This window comes from Pleurodeles waltl, chromosome 12 (genome assembly GCF_031143425.1).
Source record: "Pleurodeles waltl isolate 20211129_DDA chromosome 12, aPleWal1.hap1.20221129, whole genome shotgun sequence".
Classification (NCBI taxonomy): Eukaryota; Metazoa; Chordata; class Amphibia; order Caudata; family Salamandridae; genus Pleurodeles; species Pleurodeles waltl.
In genome coordinates this window covers 389,729,138-389,752,854 of record NC_090451.1, presented here as the reverse complement: position 1 = coordinate 389,752,854, position 23,717 = coordinate 389,729,138, and the positions used below count along the sequence as shown (strand labels likewise).

Here is a 23,717-nt window from a genome sequence, read left to right as displayed (position 1 = left end):
TGGCCTCTATCCTCAGTGTCGATAAAGAATTAGCCGGCGCCGACGACCCCGGCTGACGCTGATCTTCCAACTCTTCCGATGCCGGATCCCTCGGCACCATGGGAAGTCGAGCTCTCTTTGCTGGCGTCGGAGTCGTGGCAAAGCCGACAGCGCCACCAGAACAGCCGAAACCACCAGCGTCGAAGGTCTGCTCTGCGACGTCAAGGGCACCGGCGCCGGACCAGCCCCTTCTACCGGGCAGAAGGGCGCAAAGGGCGTCAACTTGTATGAAGTCGGATCACCCAGATCAAAAGCTAATGGACCTGAAGGACCAGCCAGCGCACCGCCAGGAGCCATGGCACTAAAGATGTTGAACATCGCATTTAAGAAGGCCGCCGGATCCTCTCCCGGAGACGGGAAGGCAGGATACCCCTGCGGCATCGGTGCCGACTGCGACGTCAGTACTGGATCCGGCACCTCTGACTGAGGTGAGAAGGCAGGACTCTGGGAAGGCTCGTCCAGCTCGAACACCGACGGCGCTGGTGACGCCTGAGGACTTTGAGGCTGTGGCGTCACTGTCGGACTGACCTCCCCCGTTGAGCGACGCCGAGCAGCTGGAGACATCGAACGAGATCGATCTTTCCCCGACCGACGTCGGGAATCATGTCGCGAAGATTTCGAAGAAGATCTGCGATGTCGATGTTTTTCCTTCTTCTTCGACTTCGCTAAAAAGAGCTTGGCTTCTCGCTCTTTCAATGCCTTTGGATTCATGTGCTGACAGGAGCCACTCTCTTCCACGTCGTGTTCTGAGCTTAAACACCATAAACAGTCATTATGCGGGTCAGTGACCGGCATACGACCTCCGCATTCCCTGCAAGGCTTGAAGCCGGACTTCCGAGGGGGAGACATTTAAACTGGAAAGTATCTCTTCCAACAAACATTAGCTCCTCAAAAGCCAGGAGAAAAAAAAACATTACTCGAAGGCACGGAAAAAAAGTGAACTGACTTCAGCACGCCGGCGGGGACATCTTATTGCCTCGATGATGTCAGATGGCGTTGCGTGAAGTCGGGCAAATGTAACATCAACGTCGACGTGCAGAGCTGGGAAGAAAATTTCCGTCAAATGCTGACGCATTGGGAGAATTCATTAGGTGAGGAATCCACAGGTAGTTGTATCCATCAGAAGTTGGTGCTCATGAGAGTTCTTTCCACTGTAATATGATCTGTGTTCCAGCACTTTATCTCTTTCTGAATCCTCTGACAAGCACTAGATCCTCCCAACTCCCCATGAATGGGGACTATTTCTGACAGTTTTAGCTGACGATGGGGAAAATGTAGGTGGAAATACCAGGCGCACCTCCTTAATGAATGTGTGACTACAGGAGTCGCCACCCCAGGTCAGAACACGCAGCACTTTACAATCCTATGTGGGGTTGGCTCAAAAGGTGAAGGTAGGAATCCTGGTCTCACCTGGTGTATGTTTGAACCCATATGATTACAACAATTAGGGTCCACGCATAGCCCTGCGGAACGCCCCAACACGTTTTTTTACATAGGAGTGGGCAGAAACATGTCAGCATCTTTAAGGATGATTTGGCCATTATACCCATAGGCCATCCTTAATTACTTGTTTTTAATCATACTCCAGGTACCTCCTATTAAAGAAATATTCTCGCGGTTTTCCCGGAGTTATTTTTATTTCACTTTATGATCTGGATCCCTATAATATCCAGGTTTTAGCTATATTTAAGAACTCCCTCACCAGTGAGGTTGAGTCCAGCCTGGTAATACCATCATACCAGGGTGGGGTGAAATGGCCAATGATGAAGCACGCCACATTATGTGGGTGAGAACTCCTTATCCAATATTAATGGATTTGTTTTAGCCCCTGGTAGAAAATAATTAAGCCCTGTACAGGGAGTCCACTATACCTTTTGTGTGTTAATAATGTATATCAGGAGCATGTGTGGTGGCATATTGCTCCTCCTTCTCTATGTTGTAGTACTTTTGTTCTGCAACCATTCCTGGATTGGAATATATGTAGTCTGGCATGTGGTATGAGCATTATGGGGGATGCAATTGTACCCATAAGTTTAATTACTGTCCTCATCTTTGGAGATTGCACCATCAGGTAGAGGCGAGTTTTTGCCTTTAAAGTTATGATTCTACTGGTCATTAGTTATGCTCTTGCATTCTTCAAATCTAGGGTTACACTCAAAAACTCCTTTTCCTGTTCTCGAATATGATAGGACTTGTGTAATTTTACAGTGAGTCCCAGTTTGTTCAGTGTTCGTGTTAAAGTATAAATGTTCTTATGACATTGGTTTTGGAAGCTCACCATTACAAACCAATCATCTATGTATGGGTAGATATGTATCCTGCCACCAAGAATTCTGTGAAAACCTTTGGCGTAGACTTTATGCCAAAGGTTAACACTTTAAACTGGTAATTGGCCTGGTCTACAACAAACTGGAGATACTTCTTTGTGGTTGTGATACATCAGTATGCGCAGGTAATGGGCTTTTACATCTACCATGGCCATGTAGTCCCCTCTTTTTAGGAGCGGAATGACCTCTTCTAGCCTAGCCATTTTGAAGAGTTGAGTTCTTATGTACTTGTTTAGCTATGTGAGGCCTAATATTAGCCTCAAGGAGTGGTATGGTTTTGGTACGTGGAAGTATGCGGATGACAACCCATTTTTGGAGTCTGCGCTTGGGGACTCTTTCTACTGCTCGTTTTTTTAATGTGCTCCTTTACTTTGTGTTGCAAGAAGAGTAACACCTCTCTAGAGTGTGCCTTTTCCCTTGGTGGTATTATGGGGGTTGATGGCAGCAAAATACAATACCCATGCTCTATCATATTCAGTATCCATATGTCCAAGCTGATTGACCTCCAGTTTTGAAGGAATCCCCTTAACCTGCCCCCTACTAGTTATGTGCTGTGGGTGGGTGTGTGCAACACAAGTCACTTTTCTGCAGGCCCCAAAGTCTTTGTGATGGATGGCCTTCGAGGTTCAAGGCTGCTGCCCCGCCCATTGTTTTTTTATTTTTTTTTATTTATTGTCGTCCTTTCTTTGTTGTACAACATCATCCACCGCTGGCCCAAAGTGGGCATGCCCTACTAAGGACATACTGATGTATGAGGCTTGTACCTCAGGCTTCAACCCAGAGACTCGCAGCCAGGTGTTTAACCGGGCTGTTCCAGATCACAATTATCTACTGGTTGTATCCTCTACATAAAGGGCTGACTGGAGGCTGGTGTTGGCACTGTTCTTTCCCTGCTGCATTACCGTTTTTACCATCCGCTTGTACTCCTCAGGATGGTGCTGCATGGTCTGCTCTATTTCCTCCAACTGCTGGTGTCCACTGCGGAAGAGGATTCAACATGAGTCAGCAATTCACCTTTGTGGGGCCTCCACTCTCTCTATCTTCCTGCTCCCCATTTTCATCTACTTACTTTCTTCATCCGGTGGAGACCCCTTGATGTCGGGCATTTCTTTTCTGTCTGGATACAATGACTATGACTGGGTCTGCAACTACATTGCCCTCGGAGATTGTATCCTGTGATAAGTGTCTATATTTATACTTGACTCTAGAGGTCATGCCTTGGCTAGCTCTCAAAAGGCTTCCCTCCTCTAGTTGAAAATGAATGGTGACATTGGCAGGTAGAGGTTCATCTTTTGAGAAGGTATGCGTTTTTCAAAAAGGAAACAATTTGGCCTGTGTTTCTTGGAGGTGCAGCCCAAAGGTGTCTGCATCTCTCTTAAGGAGTGCGTTGTACATTGACAGATTGTCCGGTGGCAAAGGTCTCAAAGGATCCTCCCTTTTATCTAAGGTGTCAGCACCAAGATCTTGCCAGTCTTCCTCATGTGGCTCTTGGTCTTTAAGGATGGTAGTGTCCTCCTCTATTCTCTTAGTTAAAGAAATCAATGTGTGCCTAGACGTGGAGTTCCGGAGTGGTGTTGGTAGTTCGATGGCAGTTTGGTCTTCGACGATTTTTTACATTGATAGCGTTGCTGGGATCAGAAACGCTTTTATCACTTTGTCAAAATCCTTCCTTTCTTTGAGCTAGTGCCACCATTTCGGCTTAAAGAGTTGTCGTCAGGCATCAGAGGAGCTTTTCTCTGTCATCAGTGACTTCTTGTCAGACTCCTCCTCTTTTTTTTCCCCCCAAGAGAGTCCAGGCATCGATGAGGGTCCGAAGTTTTGCTTTCTTCAGTGTCCTTGGGTTTGGATGTGTATGGCTCTTTTTATCTCTGTTGTCCTTCCATCGTCAAGTGTTTCAATGATGAGGCAACCTTACTGGACTACAAGACTTTTTCCTTCAGCCGGGTTATCTTATGTCGCTTTCTAGTGTCAGCTGCCCTAGATGCCTTCCTCCCAGCCTTTAGTTTTCGGATGATGATCACCCTTTCTTCAGAGTATTATCTTCCTACTTCACCAAGCTTGGTTTCTTAGTAGCTTTCTTCTTCATTGCAGGACAGGCCAATGTCTGTGCAAGAGGATGGTTTCTTTTCTACCTCTATCATGGCCTAATTTTCCCAAACCCTGCTTTTCTCTCAGTTTCAGAGTTTTCAGATGATAGTCCATGGAGGCCTCACACTCCTCTGCCCAGTGTTCCCTAGGAATGTGGAGGTTCCAGATCTTGTGGGGATCTTTCTGTGTGAAGTTGTGGTGGCAGTTGGGGCAGAATATAAAAGGGGCACTTGCTTTTTCCCCTTGCGGCCACACCTCTCTGCATTCTCCAACCGCATGTTCTTGTATCCAACATATTTTTTGGCAAAACCCGGTTACTGTGTACCTGTGGAAGCTCTGCTGTTGCTTGTGGTCTTTATCCTCTTCTTGGAATTTCTGTTGATGATTTGTCAAATTTGATGTGATTCCTTCACAGGTTCCCCGTGCAAAAAGTGGGAAAAAGAATCCAAAGATGACGACCACACTAAGGAACTTCCAGAATGTAAGTCTGATGGCACACTGGGATCGACATACCACCAAATGCTGGTGAACAGCAGCGACTCAACATAAAAGAGAGAGAGAAAAGTCAGTTCTGGATCCAACCACAAGCTAACGCACAGTATGTTAATCCAAAAAGGATGGACTGTAGCTACACATAACCAACCTTTTTTCACTACAAACAATGGCCTTTTCATGGGCATTTTTGTACTCATAAGGGAAATGAAAACAGCCCATCCCTCCATGTCATCTTTAGGAGGGAAACCATCTTGAAGAGCTCAGATAGTGTGAAGCATAAACCACGCAGCCACTGACCAGATCTCTGACAAATCATTCCAGGACAAGATGCAACAGTTTGGTCATCTACACTGAGAAGTTAGAAATCCTCCATATGATTATTTACTTTTGGCACCAACAACAAAGTTACAATCTAGAATAAAAAATAAAAAATACTTTGATCGTCCTCAGTCCTCAACCATAAGTGGACTCCAAAAATTGCTGACAGAATTTGACCAAGGCCTATGCTCTATTCTATTAATACGTATGGCTGTGTATGTATGTGGCATTTCGATAGTGAGAACTTGGTCAAAAAGGCAGCAGAGCGCTGTACATAGGTGAGCCATCTACTGGAGCTCCAGGGTCTCTGTCAGAGGATTTTACCAGTGTTTGACGCCTCTCTCCTTAAGTCACCAACAGAGCTGCAAGGAAACTGAACAAGGCGGTAAGTACACCTTTTTGTGCAACCTCAATAATTTGAGTCTTTGCTTCATGAACCACAGACTACATCCATGGTAGCTCTGATACAAGGCCTTCTGGAGACTACAATGCATACCTTCCTGACTTGAGGATGCATCAAAACCATAGAAAGGAGAAGTAGAAGCCTCCTGGATCAGATCTGTTATTTTGAGACAGAAATCTCCTTCCGATTCTCTTATTGTGCCTCTTCCTTTGAAAACAGAAAGCAAAAAGGCTGGGTGCAGTGGGTGAAAATGTCTTCACAACCAGCTACTGCCTTAAGTGGCAAGCTTTACAGCAATATCAGGCTACTACAGCAGAGCTCTAGGATTCCCAGTTAGCTTTTCTGATCAGTCTCCCAGGAGAAAAAAAAGAAGAATTTTGATTCCAAAGAAGTGAATGATCATGTCTCATCGGACAACAGGCATGGCAAAAGTTTCAGTTCACTTTGCTGCTCAATAAAATCTGCTATGGCTTTAACACGAGCCACTAATCATCGCTAAGCCTACCTTCAATGACACATCAAAGCCAACAAAAAATTGTAGCTATGGACTTTTTCAAGCCCCTCCACAGGCTCATACGAAGACATACTCCAGCACAGAAGGACATAAGCTTCAACAGTGAAGTCTATTGGTTGGAAGAAAAAAAGGGAGTTTCTAGAAGTTCAGCTAAAATCGTATGGTCTTTAAACTTATTTCTGACTTTGTGAAGGAGTGGGAGTGGAGAAGACAGACAGCACACCCATGTTTATTCCTTTCAGCACTTCTTTTCTCCAAACAAAGGGCATCTGTCAAAGAGAGCTGGCATAGTGGCTCCAGATATTAATGTGAGAAGAAAAACCTCAGAGAAAAACAGGAAAAATTAGGCACTTAAGAAAACCTAAAGTAGATGTTTAAACCACTGAATGAAGCAAAACAATAAAAACATAACATTTTCTTCCAACATAAGCCTTAAAAAGCCAGCAGTGTTGAGGACCTTCTCCGATAACCCAGAACTACAACCTGACTCAGTGGAGCACACCTGGATGCTGGGAATGCCAGCAACCTTATGATGCATTAAAGGTGCATTAGCGGAATAGAACTTTGGGCCATTGTACAAACACATTTTCCCATTGACACAGAATGGGAAAAACCCTTTGCTACATCTGGCCCTTTGTGTTTTCCACCTATTACAGGTTTCATTTTCCCTTTTCAAAAGGGCTCAAGCCAGGGTTCTCAGCCACAGATGTTTTTGGGGGGGCGAGGGTGGGGAGGTGGCGCTGCCACCTTTAGGGTGTGGTAGGGGGGTCGTGGGTTTTGGGGGAGGACTCTGGGGAGGGCGAGACCCCTATCAGTGCCAGGGAACGAATTCCCTGGCACGGATAGTGCCTACGCCCATGGATTTCGTGGTGGTATAAAACCCCACGAAATCCATGGCGGTATGCGGGGTCCTGATACCGCCGACGCCCTAGTGACAGACTTTGGTCTCCAGCCCGGCGGTCGTTACCACCCTGGCAGTCACAGTGTAGAAGTGGCGGTTTTGCATGGCGGTAACCGCCATGCTTGTAATTCCATTTGTTTTCCGCCGGCCTGTTGGCGGTATTACCGCCACTTCTACACTGACCGCCAGGGTTGTAATGAGGGCCTAAATGCCAAAAAGATAGATCAATGTAACCAAATAACCTATCCTCCACACCAACTATTAGATATTTCAAAATGATTATGGCAACTTCAAGAACATGAATATAAGAAGATGGCATAATATCCCAAAATAAAATTAAACTAAGCGAGGAAATACCTTAATAAATATAAAGGTCTATGATTCTGGTTACCACATATACAGCTCATGCATAAAGACCGCAAACAACCACTCAATTGGAGGTCTATCAGAGTTTGCTTCAGGTAAACCAAAATCAGAAGCATGTTCTGTAATGTTTCTTCCTCCCCCCCAAAAAAAACCAACTAATTAGCAGATTTTTTTTAGCCTTGATCACAATCCTATTTAATGCGTGCGCACACACCCCTCCCCCGCCTCGTATGTGGGCATGTTTAACTTATTATTAACACATCTATAGCGTTCTCAAAAGCAGTTATAATCATATAGAAACAAAACCTTGTTTCTAAGCTACCAGTAATCTAATTTAATATGAGACTGAACCTTATTCGCTGCTAAACCCTCCAAAATGTTCATTTCCCCACATGATGTGATCAAAAAGTGGGAAAATGTTACTTACCTGTAACAAATTATTTATATTCTGGCTGTACCAATGACAAAGCTGTACTCTGCGTAGGGTCAAACAGCGCTGTAAAAACTGTTCACACAAATAGGGGAAATTTAATTGTCCTCAAAATAGACCAAAGTGAAAAATGCGCAGAGCATGCAAGTACATCAACACATTCATAGTAATAATTTTAAATACCTTTAGTTTCAATAGTTTGAGTTCCTGTTACCTCTCTGATGTCAACATAGTCACTGGATTCCTACATAGGGGGCAAAACAATTGTTGTTTAAGCAGCACTATCACCCAATAATGCATTACAATTATATTAGTCAACCACTTTCCATAATCTGAATGATTTCCAACACTATAAAGTTGTCTAGCAACATTGTAGTATATGCTAAGCACATATGTAGTTACTGGAAAATTCACATAGTTTTATCTACTATGGAGAAAATGGGATGCTTACATCGCTCATCTTCTGCAAGTCTTCTGTGAATTCAACTCGAGATTCAAAGTTCTTTATAACTACTTGTAAATCATCCAGGGTTTTCCTCACATCTGAAATAACAAATGAACAGTTACTATGCAAACCATGACACATGCAACTGGTTTCGCAGTTCAACTGTCACCGTGACTGTAACGGCTGATAACATCCGACTAAACAATAAAAGTGACCCCACAATCACTGCAGAACTTTGCTTTTCATATACACTTCACTACTTCAAAAACTATGTCTTGTGTTTACAACGTAGGAGAGACTACTGACAGCAACCAAAACACACAGTTCTCAATGTAGGGCATGAAATATTCTTCCAGATGTACCCCAATGCCTTCAGGTCAAAAACCTTCTTTGTGTTATTGAACATTTTTCACTGCAGTTTGCATAGATAATTTGAGTCCAGATGGGCAAGAAATAAATGAATCCAGCATGCAGCGCTTGAGAGGATTTCTTCATTGAATTTACTTTGGTATCTATAAATAATCTTTCGATAAACTGTAGTTAGTCCTTGATTACAGTTAGTCTTTTTCATAAATAGGCATTTTTGATGTCCTCCTACTAAAAATAAAAAAGGTGTGATGGTCGGACCATAGCGCTGGGGGCAAATGCAGAGCAGAGAAAAGCAAGCAGGCTGCAACTTAAGTGCAGGTACAGAATGGACTACAGAGTCCCATAGAACTGACTGGAGAAATACTAACTGCTGCCCTGCAACTGAGTGGGCCACATATGAGATGCCATGTGAATCACTGAGGTCATTCAAACGTTGCGTGCCTAGGCCAACAGTGAATCAACCAGAGGTGAGAGACAACCAAGAAGAAGAAATATAAAGCTGCAAGACAGAGCAGGGAAAAGATGGGAAGGTGTGGTGGTAGTACATTACGGAAACGCTGAAGTGCCAACCAAAGAGGATAAGAGAGCCAGGCACTGCAACAGTTCTCAAAGAAGATCTAAATTAATGGAGAAGATGGTTGAATCATGGATGAAATAGGCGCAGCACAGAGCACACAAAATTTCCCAGATGTGGGCACTGAAGCTGCTGTTCCTTAGAGAGAAACTGTTGCTTGTTCACCAAGTTGACTAATTTATTAATATAAGGCACCCACTGGAACAATACTGCCTGCCCCAAGACAACTGTGGTAGTGGAAAGAGAAGCCACTGAGAAAAATGTTGAAGCAACCTGTTTGATACAACTGAAAACCAAGAAGTCTTCTGTATCATAAAACGACAGGGGACAGACCCATCTAGAAGGCACCAACGAATACTAGGAACAAAGACAAATGAGGGTGTGCACGCTATGAAGCTACTCAAGCATATTGGCTCAGGACAAGGTGGAAAGGGGAAACATTTGCCAGAGTATATTTATTATCCCATATGCACATAAGAGCGACGCCGTCCACTTTCTTCGCCCGTTATTCTAACCGCTGGCCGTCCACATTCGCTCCCTACCAAGCCCCTACATTCTATGTCCCAGAACAACCTAACAATACCACACATCTTCCCCCCAACAATTTGAATACAATGTTTAATATACAATGACCTCTTAACAACATACTAAACATAGAAATCATTCCATTAGTGTGTTACAGAGTCTTTCAAATAAGCAGGAGTCTTCCTCTCTCTCACACTACGTCGTAACACGCTATTCGCACTTACATAACTCTCCCCATTAATTCACTCATCTACTGCATCAAGGGCACTCTCCAATAAGTACCCATTACACTCCTCTGAACACTATCTTCCTTACTCGCCACTCCAGACCTATATAGATTGACAAACGCCTTAAATTCCAAACTCTACTATCATCCAATTTTACTCCATTTCTCAAAACTTTAACGACTTTCCTTGGTTCAGACCATCGTGGTTTCCCCTGATCAACAACTCCAGGTATTGTAACACAGACACTTTGCCCCACCTTCAATCCACACCTACTAGATTTGACATTGTGGTACCATTTAATATGCAATTGATAATCCTGTACCTTACTCCTCATTTCCTTATCACATTAGACTCCAAATTTCACGTGATTTTTCTCCATCAACCACCATGGAACCAAACTAGTAGACGGTTTCCTTCCTCTTAACAATTCAATAGGCATCTTCCCTGTCACAGAATGGGGAGTCACTCTATACAATAAAAGCATATTCCTTAAGGACCGTCTCCACGGAATACCAGATTTAAAAGCTAATTGTATCGTTTCTTTAACAACTCTATTGACCCTTTCGACTTGACCATTCGAAGACGGATTATTTAAAGCGACCTTCGAATGTTGATACCATTCTTATTTAAGAATTCTGACATTTTTGTAGAGGTGAATTGTACACCTTTGTCCGATACAAGAACTTCTGGTACCCCCTCCCTGGAAAATATATTTTCCAAAAATTCTATTACTGTCTCCGTGGATATTTTGCTCACAAATTCCACTTCAGGCCACTTAGAAAAATAATCAATCAATATGCTTCCTTCACCGGCAAAGGAGAAAATGGTCCCATAAAATAGATTGCTCGCTTCCTCCAAGGCCTATCAGGTAACTCAACCGGTATCAATGGCGCCATACGTTTTCACACTTTCATCACTCGGAGCACAAATTGAGCAATTCCTCACAAATCTGTCAATCATCACATCAACCCCAGGCCATCAGAAATGTTCCTTCACTTTCCTCTTATTCCTAGACATACCACTATGATCAATATAACTCATCCTTACAATATCATCACACATCCCCTTCAGAGGAATTATTCTGTCACCCCTTAGTTTATGTGGTGAGGTAGTTCTAAGTTCATCCTTTAATTTCCATAAAATAGCACTTTCACCTCTTAACACACATTCTCTAGGCTAGCCGTTAAGTATGTATCCCTTCACCATTTGCATATCATTATCTTTCATCATCTTTTGATCCCATTCTTGTTCAGTTAAAATTTCTTGTTCTGATTTCTCATGCAATTTCAGTCTTGACCACACATCCTCATACGTAAATGCCACATCGTACTCTGCGTCAACACTCCCATCTTCAATTGGTAATCGGGAAAGGCCATATGCTATGATATTGCTCATCCCAGGTATATATTCCACTTCGAAGAAATACATTTGCAACTTAGAAGAGAGTCTTGCAAGTCTTGGTGATAAATTCCACCACCAGGATGCAAAATATTAACCAATGGTTTATGGTCTTTAACTTGAACTTCCTTCCCCATACATACATTTGAAACCTTTGCACAGCCCAAGACGCTGCTAACAATTCCTTCTCGATCAAAGAATAATTGGTTTCAGATTGCGATAGCGTCTGCAAAGCATACACTACAATCCATTTCTCATGACATTTCTTTTGTGACAAGACAGTACCAAATCCATAGTTGTTCGCATCAACTGCAATTATACAGTACGTATTACTGTCAAACGGTTTTAAACATGGAGCTTGTATTATCTCACGTTTAATACATTCAAAACATTCAGACTGATCCTTGCTCGATACAAAGAGAACGTTTTTATTTAAAAGTTTTCTCAAATTCTCCATTTTGGTTGCATAGTTCTCTATAAAGCGCAAATAAAATTCAGTAGGACCTAGGAATGACATCAATTGTTCAATACAACTCGGCACAGGAGCATCAACAATAGCCTTTACATGGCTTATCTTAGGACAAATTTGTCACACCACTGACAATTCTATAAATTTCTCTTTGGAAAACAACAGCGGCACTAGCAAGGCCAAAAGGTAATTCTTCTGTATTGAAATGCAACTTCTGTTGTTATGAATGCAGTATAATGTTTGGAGCTATCATCCAATTCAATCTGATGGTAAGCGCTAGATAAATCCATGGTGGAAAAGTGAGGCTTGGCATATGGATTACACTAATTCTTGTAAATTCGGTAACGGAAATGTATCAATCCAAATCGCCTGATTCAAGGAACTCAAATCAACACACAACCTGAGATCCCCATCCCCTTTAGAGATATTACCACCAGGGAAATCCAATCCTAACTCTTGATTGGTTCAATTATGTTTTTCTCACAGATCTATAATTCACAGGTACATTCCGCATTTCATGTCTTACATAACTTGCATTTTCTCGCAATATGATTTTGTGTTTTAATTCTTCAAGTTTACCTAATGATTTAGAAAACACCATAGGAAAACTTTTGTCCAACTCATCATACTTCAGTCCATCAAGAAAATCATGCTCGAATACCACAAACTGGAGAAATGTTCCTAGAGTCAATCTGCATACCCAATTTAATATGCGGCGATCCCAGAATTAACTGACCCCTCTCAGCTATGTACAACTTGCTCTCACACTACCTACTTCCAAACTTATACAGACCACAGAATTCCCCTAGTGGGGTATACTGGTGTACATATTAATTTCCCGGATTCAGATCTGTTTGAATTAACTCTCTACTTGGCCATAATTTATTAAACATTTCCACACACATAAAGTGAGCCAGGCATACGAGTCAACCATAGCAGTAACCTCAACTCTATCCATAAGTAGCTTGCAAGTTGGTAACCCCGATGACCTACCCACAATGCCATCCTTGCCCTGTAACACTCAAAACTATATCTTAGACTCTATCCCCCTCAGTTACATCATGCCCAGAAACATAACTTATGCTTTTCATACCACTCTTACATACTTTACTCAAGTGGCAATTTATTTTTATTTATTTTACATATATTGCACATCATACTTAGTGCCGGGCATTTCTTAAAATTGGCTAAATGATCCCCAGCTCCACACCTATAACTAAGTTTTGTATCACCTTTCTTCCATTCTGTTTTTTTTCCACATCCTTTAGATTCCTTTGTCACAGAACTAACACAAAATGCTCCAAGTTTGGAATCAGTAACGTTTTTCCTCACAGTTTGAATACACTTCTCAGACACCTCAATAGTTCCCGCAACCTGATTTGCACTCTTCAACGTCAAATCACTACTACATGACCACAATTTCTCCTGTATCTTACATGATTTTGTTTTCATCAATATTTGATCCCTTAAAACCTGGTCATACGATATTTGTTTAAATTGGCAAGTAACCGCCAACCCTCTAAGAGCTGCAACAAATTGGTGTATGGATTTGTCGTCATGCTGTGTCCTCGAATAAAATTCGTAACGCTCTAACACCACATTAATTTTCCTGCCATAACGTTCCTAAAGTTGCTTCTTAGCAAGTTGGTAAACATCCACATCACCAGCGTTAACAATCTGAGGTAAGTTCTTGAACTCTTAGTCCAATTGCACCTAACCTGTGCTTCAATAGGGATAAATATGTTTCAGGTGAATATTTTTGACCTTCCAAAACCTCCACATAAACCTCAAATAAGTCAAACCTTAACTCCCATTGTATAGGAGGCTCACCTGGCCGTGATAAGAAAAATGGTGGTGGCTGAATGTTCGACATAGCAATAACCTGAATGTAGGATGAATAGCAATAAGCCAAAAACAGTATTATACAACAATGTAAAAGTTATACAGTGTGAATCTACTTGTTCCTGTGGTGTACGAATCACTGAAATTCGCTTTTTTTAACAAATGGTCGTAGATCCTACGTATAAGGTGTGTGAATCACTGAAATCCACTAATAATCAATAGGCATTCATTTAATTGCGACTCCTTCAAAATGGCCACTGCATTATGTACAGAACAAAAATGTAAACGTTATACAATATGAATTACTTGTTCTTGAGGTGCATTAATTACCAAAATTAGTTTTTTACTGCATTACAAATGTTCATAGATTCCATGTATTCATAAGGTGTGCAAATCACCGAAATCCGCTAACAATCAATAGGCATTCATCTAATTATGACTCCTTCAAGATGGCCACCGCAATGTGCACAGAAACGCACCGGACTGTTCCCAAGACAACGTAGACTCAATGAAAGTTGCAAACGTATGAAAGGAGTACTGTGGATGCTATGAAAATGGCCGCCACCACGCGCACATTGACGCTGGGCCTCGTTGCCAAGGGAACAAAGACACGCAAAAAAATGTGTTGCTACAATGTAGGTTATGGGCGTTTAAAACGAAGTAATCGCGATGTTACAACCGCGATGCAACATGGATAATGAAGCCCTTGGACAACACGATGGCTGCCTCCCACATCCACAGTACCTCACCGGCTACGATGCTTCTCACCAGCATCGATGCGTCCCAAGAGTGGTGACACCGCTCCGTGCTGGCACTCTCGTTGACATAGCTCCGTGCTGCACTCTCGTTTTGTCCTGCTCCCGCTCGTCGCCAATGTTAAAATAATCCGCTGTACACGGTAAGATCTTCTGGTACATTAATTATCTTATATGCACATAGGAGCGGCGCCGTCCTCTCTCTTCACCCGTTCCAGTTATTCTAACTGCCACCCGTTCACATTCCACATTCACTCCCTACCTAGAGCCTACATTCTACGTTCCACAACAACCTAACAGTACCACAGGGAGACACCCACGAGGATACCTGACTGGCTTCTTTGTGGGGGGAAAAACATCTCCTGTAGCTCCCTATTTCGGACAATGCTCACATACTTCTGCCCCCCACCCAGCTACCTCATGAGAAATTGGATTCAGAGTGAGCCTGAAATGTCAAATTATAGTGTAAACCTTTCAAATGAAAATGCCATGGACACCCTTATTACTACTATGCATTGAGTTTATCGAGGAGATTCCAGAGATATATCCAACAAGAGGGCTCTAACTCACCCACAGTCAGCTGAAAAAAAAAAAAAAAAAAAAAAAACACTGTGCCCCTGAACGTTTTCAACCCTTTCAAGGACCTTCCTTACCTTCCCCACCCTCCTGAGTAATATCCATCAGTCCTTTTCCCATCAGTAATCCTCCCCTCCTCACAACGGAGCACAAAGCCCCCTTTGGAAGTTTGGGGACACCATGGTATCCTAGTATGAGCTGTTAGTGAACTTTGAAGTTGGTGGGGCCAAAGCACCGGCCTTGGGCAAAGTATACAAGCCCTACAACCAATAAATGGATTACGGGTTTCTCCAACTGAGATTTTTTTTTTATTTTTTATAAAAGAAATTAGGCCCAGTCTATTGTGGTGAGCAGGAACTTTACTGTGTGACAGTCAACCGACATTTGTTCTAATTACCTGGACTGGTGAATTTCATAGATATTACCTCCAGGACCCAGTCGGGCATTCCACACTTATTTTACTGAAAGCAGGCATGTTGAAAGTCTCTCCAACAGTCAGCATCGTGCTGGGGTGCAATGCTTCACTCCCTTCTCTAACCTGGCTTCTGACTGAGTGGCTAGGATGAAGTGCCATTGCCAAAGCAGTTTCATATCTTCATACAGGCTGCTGTGGTTTGAGCATGCACAGCATGCCTATGGCTTGCAAATTTGTGGAGGCAGCTTAAGTGTAAAGCACCCCGCAGATGTGCACAAATCACTGAACCCTGACAATGTCCCTTTCCATTTTCTGATGATGGTCATCTTACACTGTCAACACAGACAACGGAAATGAAAACGCTCAAAGTAACAGATCTGTAAGTTAGTTTCTTTTTATTTCTGCAGCTGCAATAGCACATTTTCAATATTGTGCGCTCTCTCAACCCATTTAACCTGGCTTAATTCCCATGTAAAATTAAATGTCACCTACAGAGAAGCAACCTTTAGGAAGTTGGCACTCTGTAGCCTAGTTGTCCAGTGGCATTGCATAATTGCTGGCCACCAGAAAGCCTTCTGCCCTCCTGGGGAGTAGTGTGAATGACTTGCAGGCTCAAGAACAATAGTATTCTGCTATAGTGAAGGGTGCCACCTCCCTCTTGCAGGAAGCCACTCAGGGATTTGGCTCAAATCAGCATTAGGGATCCAGTACAGTTGGGCACTCATGGCAGGGGTGCACGTCTATTACAATGTAGAGGTCGTATCCGTCCTAAAAACCACCCATTGATGACTAAGGTTAGGTGCAGAGCTGTAAGACCTAAACTCCCAATGCAGGTACCCCAAAGGCACAACTGTGAATAAGTAACACACATAGGTTAGCTGGGACGATCACAACACCCACCTCATCTCCCCCACCCACCCAAAGCCTGCATCAACTTGAGCATAACTCACACTCTCAAAATCATATTACCTAGGCACTCTTGAGTTGGAGTTTGACTCCTGGAGGCCATCCTTTAAGAGACCCAAAACTGCAGACCCATTTCTGCCACAGGAAGTGCCAAGGGTCTCTTAACATATATTAAACTGTTTTGTCTGCGAAAAGAACTCTTCAGAAAGACAACAAAGTATGCCTACAACGAAGCAGACAAAAGTGGAGTGATGAGCTAGTTTTTAAATTGGTAATGTTGACTCCTGAAGGAAAGCTACATACAGTTTACTGTAAGCTGAGCGTACGTTGAAGCAAAAAAACGTCTTGAAGAGCTGAACAAATTGCATGTCACTTGACAAGGGGACCTGGGCCAACAAAGGCAATGTAAAATTGCAAGAACTGTCTCACTGGGAAAAGCAAAATATAAAAACTTGCTGTAATATGTAGGATTCACAATGTGAAATGTTAAATCTTCCACCATTGTAACTGTTTCACTCTCAAAGGATTTAGAATAATTACAAAGTACTGATGCAGTAAGATGCCTACATCCTATGCCTAGGTTGATTAAATACTCACCCTTTACCTATCCTAAAGTGACTTCCCCAGGCAATATCCTTTAGCTAACTAATCTTTCCATCTCCAGCCGACTGGACTACAGCAATGCTCTCTACACAGGGATTGCCGCTCACTTCCTATGATGACTACAGACCATTCAGTACGTCACAGCCAAACTCATCCTGGATCTCCCTAGATGAACCCATAGCACACCCCTCCCCCCCACCTCAGCGAACTCCAACAGCTCCCTGTATGGAAAAAAATGCCAGTTCAAGCTCCTGGCCCACGCACACAAGCCCTGCAGAACTGCAGACCTGCATACTTGAACCACTGCCTAAACTTCCTTCAGCCCACCAGACACCTCCAGTCTGCTTCCCTTTTTCTAATCCTCACCTCCACATCTGATGTAGCAGATGAGGAGGTCACTTTCTCCTACCTAGCAGCAAAGACATGGAACAAACTACCCCCTTTCATCTCTGAACCTCCCCATCTCTTCCAGAGCTCCGAAAGCCACTGAAGACCGGGCTGTTTGGCTAAACAACTGGACCCTACTGGCACCTGGATACCTTCATGGGTGACAAGAAGCGCTCTACAAATTTACTGACTGATTGACTGAACCACAGTCCAAGGGAAAGTCATTCTGATCAAAGTTCTGTTTAATAAACAAAATGTCTAACATCACTGTCAAGCAAATTATATATAAATGACACAAAGTTCATTGTCAAGGTACACAATAATTTAAAGGTGTATTTATTATCTCCCTTGAAGATACCACACTGAATGTCTTGAATCAGGTCTATTTAGCTTCAAACTCCAAACATGGTGAGCATCTTCTGGTAACTTCTCTGTGGCCATTGTCCGACTTTCCCATAGTGGGCATTATCTACTACTTATGCAATATTCCCCCCCATATTTTCAAACATCAAGCGGCCTTCTACCATCACCAGCTCGCTCATTCTGTGTTGCTCCTTGTGGTCATACTTTTTCAAATAAGATTAAGAAGATTTTCTCACACTCCTCGTGGTCTGCATCCTCTACCCTTCACTTCCATTACTGCTGGTCTCATCACTTTTGTAAGGATTTTACCTCAGACCCTTATGTTAATTTATACCTTTCACAATAATCATCCTTTTCCATCAGCTAGGCTATTCACCCCTTACATCTGATGGTTCATTCTTGCCTTCCACCAAGTGATTTGAAAGTGCTGAAAGAACTGTCTGCATTAGTATTAAAATGTAATGAGTCAATACCAATTAAATGCAGAAATACATATTTTATGGCCTAGGAGCACAACACCCCCCCCCCCCTAAAAATCTATTATTGCGACATGCAGGACTCCAATTAGCTCCTGTAAGGAACTAGGGAGGAGGATGCCAACCATTCCAATATGGGTACTATAACTGTGCAGAAAAGCGTGTTATTTTGTAATTTTCTCTCGATAGCCTTGCCAAAAAGCACTTCTAAAGATGAGGAAAAATGGCTGCACTTCCTGCACAGATCACATATCTCTGCTACAAGGTACAGTTCTGTCTGGCAACAGAACCTCTTTAAGGCTACAATTTAGAAGAGTATCCACCAATAGGCAGCACCTTTACAATGATAATGGCCCGCATCTAAGGGAGAGGCAATGAGTGACTGTGTCAAGATAATCCGGGTAAGATCCTTGATTGTTTCAACCATGGAAATTGACAACTAGTAAATGTCATCTTTTGACAGAGTCCTCCGTATGACCATACTGTCTCCTTTTCAACTGGCTGCTCACCAGTTTCTCAGCATTCTACAGGGCACTCCTATGGAAGACAACATTGGAGGCAAAAGATCAACTTAATTTCCTCACTTTGCTGCAACTGCTGGTAGCCTGAGCCAGATGTGGTTGTGATCTATAGGTATTTCTCAAAGTTATTCCTGTTTAAAAAGTCGAGGTACTGTTATTAACAGTCTTCAAAACAGAGGATGCCCATAGTATAATAGGTTTCATATCACCTGTGGTCAAAGTAGAATGGCATTGTCTCAACTCACTTCACAGAAGTGGCCATGGAAATAACCACATTAGGCATTTCTTTTGGTCTGGACACTTAATATGTATACATAAACCACGCAAAAACAGGTTTAGCTGCGAGCCAGACAATGGTGAATTAATGGCTACATTTTTCAGGAACAAATAGCTTTCTTCATCACTCATTTAAGGGAGGTAATGAAGCAGGTGCCTTGTTTAGAGCAAATCACCTAAGATGGTACAAGACTCAGTAAAGCAAGCTAGACCCATTACATGCAGAAATAAAAGAAAGTCGAGGTTGATTGTTGCCTAAAATAGCTCAAGTTCATTAATAGAATCAGGATACTCAAAATTATCTACACATAATGAATAGTAAAACCAGCAGTCCATATGTAGCAAGTTCAAAGAAAAGCCTCAAATTACAGTGAAAACCTGTGAGAAACTATAAAGCAGTTTTAAAAAACATAAATAAAAAATTCAGTAGAAAAGTCAGAATTAAGATGGGGGAGCATGTACTCATCAACAAACAAGATGCAGAGACACAGTATCCAAAAGGCAAAATACACAATTGTGAAGGCTCAGGCTGAAAGTGGTACTTTTAACCCAAATGTATGCACTTACTTTTGGAGAGTCATTAAATCTTAAGATTTTGGAGGTGCTTTAGTGTAACTTAGATATTCTTCATTTTGGAAAACAATACTTTGTTTTTGTATGGGCTCCCAGCACACCCACTGCTTACCATTGGATGGCGTTGTCACTTATTTGCTTGTTTCTTATTCAATGGCTTGCCTTTCTCTTCTAATGTTTGTCCCTTCTGTGGAGCATGTTCTCTTAACAATCCTTTAGATTAGCTAACCTTGTACCCATCCCACTGCCGACGTTTCGTTTGTCTTTTTCAAACAGCACTACATAAGAGTGCAGGTTTTCAAGCTCTCCTGCTTGTGTGCTGCTTCCCCTTGTAGTATATTGTTCTCTACCCATGCCAACTTGTAAGTAAAAGCACAGCACCACCAATGTTTTTGCTGAGGTATGGCGGAAGTGCAAACTTTAAAGATTGTTTTTGTTTTAGATCTTGCATCTCACAATGCATGAAAGCACAAGCTCTGGCACACAAAGGCTTTTATTTCAGTGGGGTAAGGGCAATCTGCTGCACTCACAAAGCTGGAGTATAAAGCAAAAGGAATACGTAGCATGGCACAGCTCATGGAGGCCCTTACACCCGATCTATCCCTGGACAACTATAGAGGATCAAATGCTTGAACCCTGTGAAAAGTAAACTATACCTTGGCAATCGTTTCCCTTTTACACTTCCTTATTTTACTTAACCTCTGTTCAGAGTTTTTGGAGAAAAAAGTATTTGAAAAACGACCCCTTGCCATTGATAAGCATTGAAAACATGCAATTTAATGTAAAGTTTTGAAATACCAGAAGATATATGTTCGCCTTGCCTCCAATATTTTGTTTTGTTTTTTCTACTTTTTTAAAACAACACTATTCAGGCGCACACAGACACATGCATTATAAAGGTGAGACCTACTGGCTTTGTTAAGGCTTGGTTTTAGTTTTTTGTTCTCTGAACTGAAGAGCGTTTGGTCCCTTTCTATGAGGCAGTGATATGGATGGTAGTCTCCAAAGAGAAGAGACAAATCAAAACTAGATAATTGGTATGTAGAAAGGAAAGAAACTGTGCAGGCACAAAATGGAAGCAAAACTGTAGCTCTCTTGGAGAAAAAAAAAACATTCATCCTAGATTGATCAGGCACATAACTGTTTATAAAATGACATCAACGATCCATAGAGTTTGATTAACCCCTTCTGTGCCGGGGACGTAATTGTTACGTCCACCGGCACAGTGCTCCTGTGCCGAGAACGTAACCATTATGTCCTCGGCATGGAGCTCTGTGGGCTTCCCTTCCACGCCCCCCCCACCCCACCCAAAGGAAAGGATGGAAGGGAAAGCCCTTCCCCTTCCACCCCGATCCCCCCAGTCACGTCTGAGGACATCAGCACGCATTCACATGCTGACATCAGAGGCCACTACGGGGGCCTGAGAGGCTTCAAAGTAAAGGAATTTCCTTCCCTCTGAAGTCTCTCACAGCATTTCAGAAGTCGGATCGTGAATCGATCCGGCTTCTGAAATGCCCACTAGACACCAGGCATTTTATCCAAAAAGGAAATTGGCATAAGGGGAGCGACCCCACCCCAACAAGGGTCGCTCCCCAGAGGGGCAATTTTTTTCAAGGCCTTTTCTGCCCTCCCCCGGGGGCAAATTGGCCTATTGTTATTAGGCCGATCTAAAACTTCTAGGCGCCAGGGATCACTATTTTTTTTTTTGTTTGTTTTTTTAAAGGTGAGGAGCGACCCCTTAGGCAAGGGTCGCTCCCCTGGGGCGCAAATTGTATTTAGACCATTTCTGCCCCCCCCTTGGGGGCAGATCTGCCGAGCTTTGTTAGGCAGAAACTACTTAGGCACCAGGGATTGGTGTGTGTGTTTTCTTTAGGGGGGGGCAGTCCCTTGGGTAAGGGTCGCTCCCTATGGAGGGCACATTACTGTTGGCCATATTGCCCCCCTTGGTGCAGATTGTCCTCTTTTCGGAAGGCTCATCTGCCGCCAAGGAGGGACAGAAAGCCCACCAGAGACCAGGGATTTTTTTTTTCCAAAATAAGAGGGTGGGGGTATGGCCATACCACCACCCCAAATAAATGGGGCCAAAGTTGTTCTGCCCACCAGTGGGCAGATGGGGCAATTACCCCTGAATCACACCCCAGGGGGGCAGAAAGTCTACTAGATGCCAGGGAATTCAAAAAAACGAAATAGTGGGGTGGTGGCTACCAACCAGTAATGGGCCTGGTTAGGCCCCCACCCCAACTGAAGGGGCTAACAGTCTTTCAGCTCTCCCCGCACACTAAAACATCTTATCCCACAGCAAGCAAAAGGACATTTGATTATTTTGGGTTTTGGTTTTACATTTGGGCCATGAGAGCTTGGCTAATTCTCAATATCGTCCCACTTGGAATGGTGAGGGCTGCACTTTATGGATTTTGGGACGCTGCCATGTAGAAAAATCCACAAGACCTAGACACATCTGAAAACTAAACATCTGGGTGATTCCAGTGTGATGTGTTTCACATGCACCCCGCACCATTTTCTTACCCACAATGCCCTGCAAACCTCCAACTTTGCTGGAAATCACACATTTTTCCCCACATTTTTGTGATGGAACCTTTCGGAATCTGCAGGAATCCACAAAGTTCCAACCACCCAGCATTGTCTCATCTATACTGATAAACATTCTGCTGCACTTGTCAGCCTAAAAATGTTTTTTTTTTTTTTCAAACTGCCCTTTTGGACCCGCTTTGGTTCCCCCTCAATTTCGACATGTTTTTGGGTCTTCCCTGTCACAAGCACTTGGCCCACCTACACAAACTAAGTAGCATTTTTACCGGAAGACTGAGGGGAGCGTTGGGGGATGTGAAATTTCTCCCAGTGCAGTGATCCCACACAGAAATGTGGGAAAAATGTGATTTTTTTATTTTTATTTTTAGATAAATTTGAGGTTTGTTGAGGATTCTGGTTAAGAAAACATAGGGGGATCCACGCAAGTCACACCTCCCCTGGACTCCCTCGGGTGTCTATTTTTCAGAAATGTCTGGGTTTGGTAGGTTTCCCTAGATGGCTGCTGAGCCCAGGACCAAAAACACAGGTGCCCCCCCAGGCAGTTTTGTATTTGATAATTTTGATGTGTGCAGACAGTGTTTTGGGGCATTTCCTTTCGCGGGCAGTAAGCCTACCCCCAAAAGTGAGGTATCATTTTTAATCGGGAGACTGGGGGGGGAACGCCGGGTGAAGGAAATTTGTGGCTCCTCTCAGATTTCAGAACTTTCAGTCACCGAAATGAGAGGAAAATGTGTTTTTGGGCCAAGTTTTGAGGTTTGCAAAGGATTCTTGGTAACAGAACCTGGTCAGAGCCCCATAAATCACCCCATTTTGATTCCCCTAGGTGTCTACTTTTCAAAACTGCGCAGGTTTGCTAGGTTTCTCCAGGTGCCAGCTGAGCTAGTGGCCAAAATCCACAGCTGGGCACTTTGCAAAAAACAGCTCTGTTCTCTTTGGGAAAATGTGATGTGTCCACGTTGTGTTTTGGGGCATTTTGTGTCCCAGGTGCTAGGCCTACCCTACAAGTGAGATACCATTTTTAATCGGGAGACTTGGGGGAACGCTGGGTGGAAGGAAATTTGTGGCTCCTCTCAGATTCCAGAAGTTTCTGTCACCGAAATGAGAGGAAAAAGTGTTTTTTTGGGCCACATTTTGAGGTTTGCAAAGGATTCTGGGTAACAGAACCTGATCAGAGCCCCTCAAGTCACCCTATCTTGGATTCCCCTAGGTGTCTAATTTTCAAAACTGCACAGGTTTGCTAGGTTTCCCTAGGTGCCGGCTGAGCTAGAGGCCAAATTCTACAGCTAGGCACTTTGCAAAGAACATGTCAGATTTCAAAGTAAAAATGTGATGTGTCCATTTTGTGTTTCCTGTCGCGAGCATTAGGCCTACCCATGCAAGTGAGGTACCATTTTTAGCGGGAAACTTTGGGGAAAACAGAATAGCAAAAAAGTGTTATTGCCCCTTGACTTTCTCTACATTTTTTCTTTCCAAATGTAAGACTGTGTGTAAAAAAGACATCTATTTGAGAAATGCCCTGTAATTCACATGCTAGTATGGGTACCCCGGAATTCAGAGATGTGCAAATAACCACTGCTTCTCAACAC

General features: G+C 43.0%; 1 protein-coding gene across 2 annotated transcripts in view; it reads right to left on the bottom strand.

Annotated features, from left to right (window-relative positions):
• Positions 1 to 23,717, bottom strand: part of URI1 (URI1 prefoldin like chaperone) — a 427,315-nt gene that overhangs the window by 168,274 nt on the left and 235,324 nt on the right. For both annotated transcript variants that reach the window (XM_069216759.1, XM_069216758.1), the window contains 2 exons: positions 8,333 to 8,424; positions 8,065 to 8,125 (listed from right to left, as the gene is read on the bottom strand). In XM_069216759.1, coding sequence (XP_069072860.1) covers positions 8,065 to 8,125; positions 8,333 to 8,424 — 153 coding nt within the window. The remainder of the gene's footprint in view (positions 1 to 8,064; positions 8,126 to 8,332; positions 8,425 to 23,717) is intronic.